The following is a 2,457-nucleotide window of genomic DNA, read 5'->3' on the forward strand; positions in this document are numbered from 1 at the left end:
TTATCATTAAATAGTCTTAATGGCTTACCTCCCAATCCAGAGTAGAGTAGAATAAGTTCCACTCCTAATAGTAACGCAACAGTATTGAGTAGCATAACTGGATAAAACAATTGCTGTAACTTGCTGTAAAACTGGTAGTTTAAAATAATCAAGTTCCATAGAAGAGCAAAAAAGAGCAGAAGGGAGAAGTAAAATTAAGTTAATTTGCTATTTACAATAACTGATGAAGAATCCAATGTTCATAAGAGAATCACATGTTACTTTGCTACACAATAGTCCTATTATATGACTCGAATAACTCTTGCTCCTCTGCTCCTGAGCTTAGCCACTTTAAATTCTCTATTGTCAATTCATGCATAGATGTCTATGTGTCAATCCACCCAATTACACCACATATGAGTTATTGTGACACCCTCCAATTATTTTTACTAATTTAATTAAAAACTATAAAAAACAATAATAATAATATTTTAAACTTTTATTCTAACAACAAAAAAAGTTGTTTATCAATTCTCATAATCTATGCAGCCACTGGGGTCTGACTCTTCTGATTATGGCTATTATGGCTATTATGGCTATTATGACTATCATTAAAGTAGTTCCTCCTCCTATAACCGATCCTACAATGCATCCTGTATTACATCCTGGTTTATCATCACCATTATCCCCACCATTTCCTGGTGGTTCACATGAATATTGAGTAGTTGTGTCATTACCTGTATAGGTATATAAAGTACTCAATATATAAACTATTACACACACAACATACTTATTGGCATTCCTGTGCTAAAATTATTCATTGGTGTGACTGTAAAGCAATAAGTCTCATTGTATTTTAATCCTGATCCAGTCCATTCTGTTTCATCATAACCAGTTACTTCATATGTTACTGGTATATTTCCAGTATTGGAATTGTATGATATGTTGTGGTACTGATTTGGATGCTTCACATATGGGTCTAGTGACTCCTATGAATTGTTGAAATACATGTATGGATTATTCATTGTATCTCACCAGTATTATATTCAGTGTAACATTAGCACAGCAACTATTCTTACAAGGATCAGTAGTATTAGTTGTATTTATTGTAATATTCATCACTTCATGAGGAGCTACAAATCAAAATTAGGTACATGTTACTGAGCTTATATTCTTACCAAGTGTGAATGGTTTACTGATGTTACTTTGCTGTCCATTCCACCCTCTAACAGTATATGTATAGGTTTCTGTTGTGTTTAGTTCACTTGAATGTATGAGTAAAGTTGTTTTGCTATTATTATAGGAGGTCAATACACTGTTTGAAGTACCATTAACAGTCACTTGATACACAGTAGAAGTACAGTTATTCCCAGTGTCCTCCCATTGTAAAGTAACTCCATTTGCATTGAAGGTTGTTGTTAAGTTTGTTGGAGCTTTTGCATAATAACCTATTATTACAAAACATACACTTTTTATTTTCACAACAACTTGTTTACCTGAATCCCTTATTATTGTAGATTCATTATCACTTACATTTCCATTTTTGCACACAATAAAAATGCTTTCAGATGCATTTAGATAAAAAGTGAGCATTGAGCTATCATTAAACTTATTATAAGTGAAGTTGTATCCATATTCTTTAGTGGAATTATGAATTATATTCAAATTTACTTCCGTGACAGGTATCCAGCTCTGATTACTGGATCCTAGTACTGCATAACTGATGGTCCAGTCTATTGCTCCAGTATTTGTTGTACAGTTACACTCCACTCTGTCTCCAGCACACACACTTCCATTAGTACATTGAAAGTGTGTCACATCACCACCTAAACAATCATAATGTTACCTGACAATGTTTGAATGGCATCAATGGCTTACTTGTCAACCCAGCGCAGAGTATAAGTCCTAATAGCAGAGCTGAAGCCATTATTACTCCACACAATTGAATTGAACTAAAAACAGCACAAACAATCACTCCAGTATATAGCACAAACAGTGACTTAGTATATTCATATCTATAGGGACAGATCAGCTTCCTGTTCACATAGTGACACATACCCCCCCATTTATTGCACAATTATTCCTAACTATAACGTGATACAACTGGCTAAATATATGCATGTGCTGTGCAGCATGAAATTAAACACCTTTGGTATGTAAACAGAGACACAGCTTATTGCATACACAGCCAAGAATTATCATGCTGATACAGTAGTACTGCTCAAAGTCAATGAATCAGGTCTGATTGCTTAAGTGATACAGTCCTGATAGCCTATCAGGACTGTATCACTTAAGTAATCAGGCCTGATCCATTGACTTTGAGCAGTAGTACTAGTACTGTATCAGCATGTCTGACCATGATAATTCTTGGCTGTGTAGATAAGCAGGACAGGAAGTGAATTTAGCTGAAGAGCCCCTCCCACTCCTTTTGCTCTGATTGGAACCATAAAATATTTTTCCATTAAATTATTTTATACC

The 2,457-nt window shown here is 34.4% G+C and overlaps 1 protein-coding gene across 1 annotated transcript; it reads right to left on the bottom strand.

Annotated features, from left to right (window-relative positions):
* Nucleotides 1-463: 463 nt before the first annotated feature.
* On the bottom strand, nucleotides 464-2,224 carry LOC109590825 (uncharacterized). The gene is made up of 6 exons (XM_020006699.1): nucleotides 1,858-2,224; nucleotides 1,476-1,805; nucleotides 1,158-1,427; nucleotides 1,015-1,112; nucleotides 770-968; nucleotides 464-716 (listed from the first exon to the last, which is right to left on the bottom strand). Exons 1-6 carry the CDS (start codon nucleotides 2,033-2,035, stop codon nucleotides 514-516), a joined length of 1,278 nt encoding a protein of 425 aa, XP_019862258.1. The 5' UTR covers nucleotides 2,036-2,224; the 3' UTR covers nucleotides 464-513.
* Between the last annotated feature and the right edge of the window lie 233 nt (nucleotides 2,225-2,457).

Source organism: Amphimedon queenslandica, unplaced genomic scaffold (genome assembly GCF_000090795.2).
Source record: "Amphimedon queenslandica unplaced genomic scaffold, v1.1 AMPQUscaffold_9412_Cont18559, whole genome shotgun sequence".
Taxonomy (NCBI): domain Eukaryota; kingdom Metazoa; phylum Porifera; class Demospongiae; order Haplosclerida; family Niphatidae; genus Amphimedon; species Amphimedon queenslandica.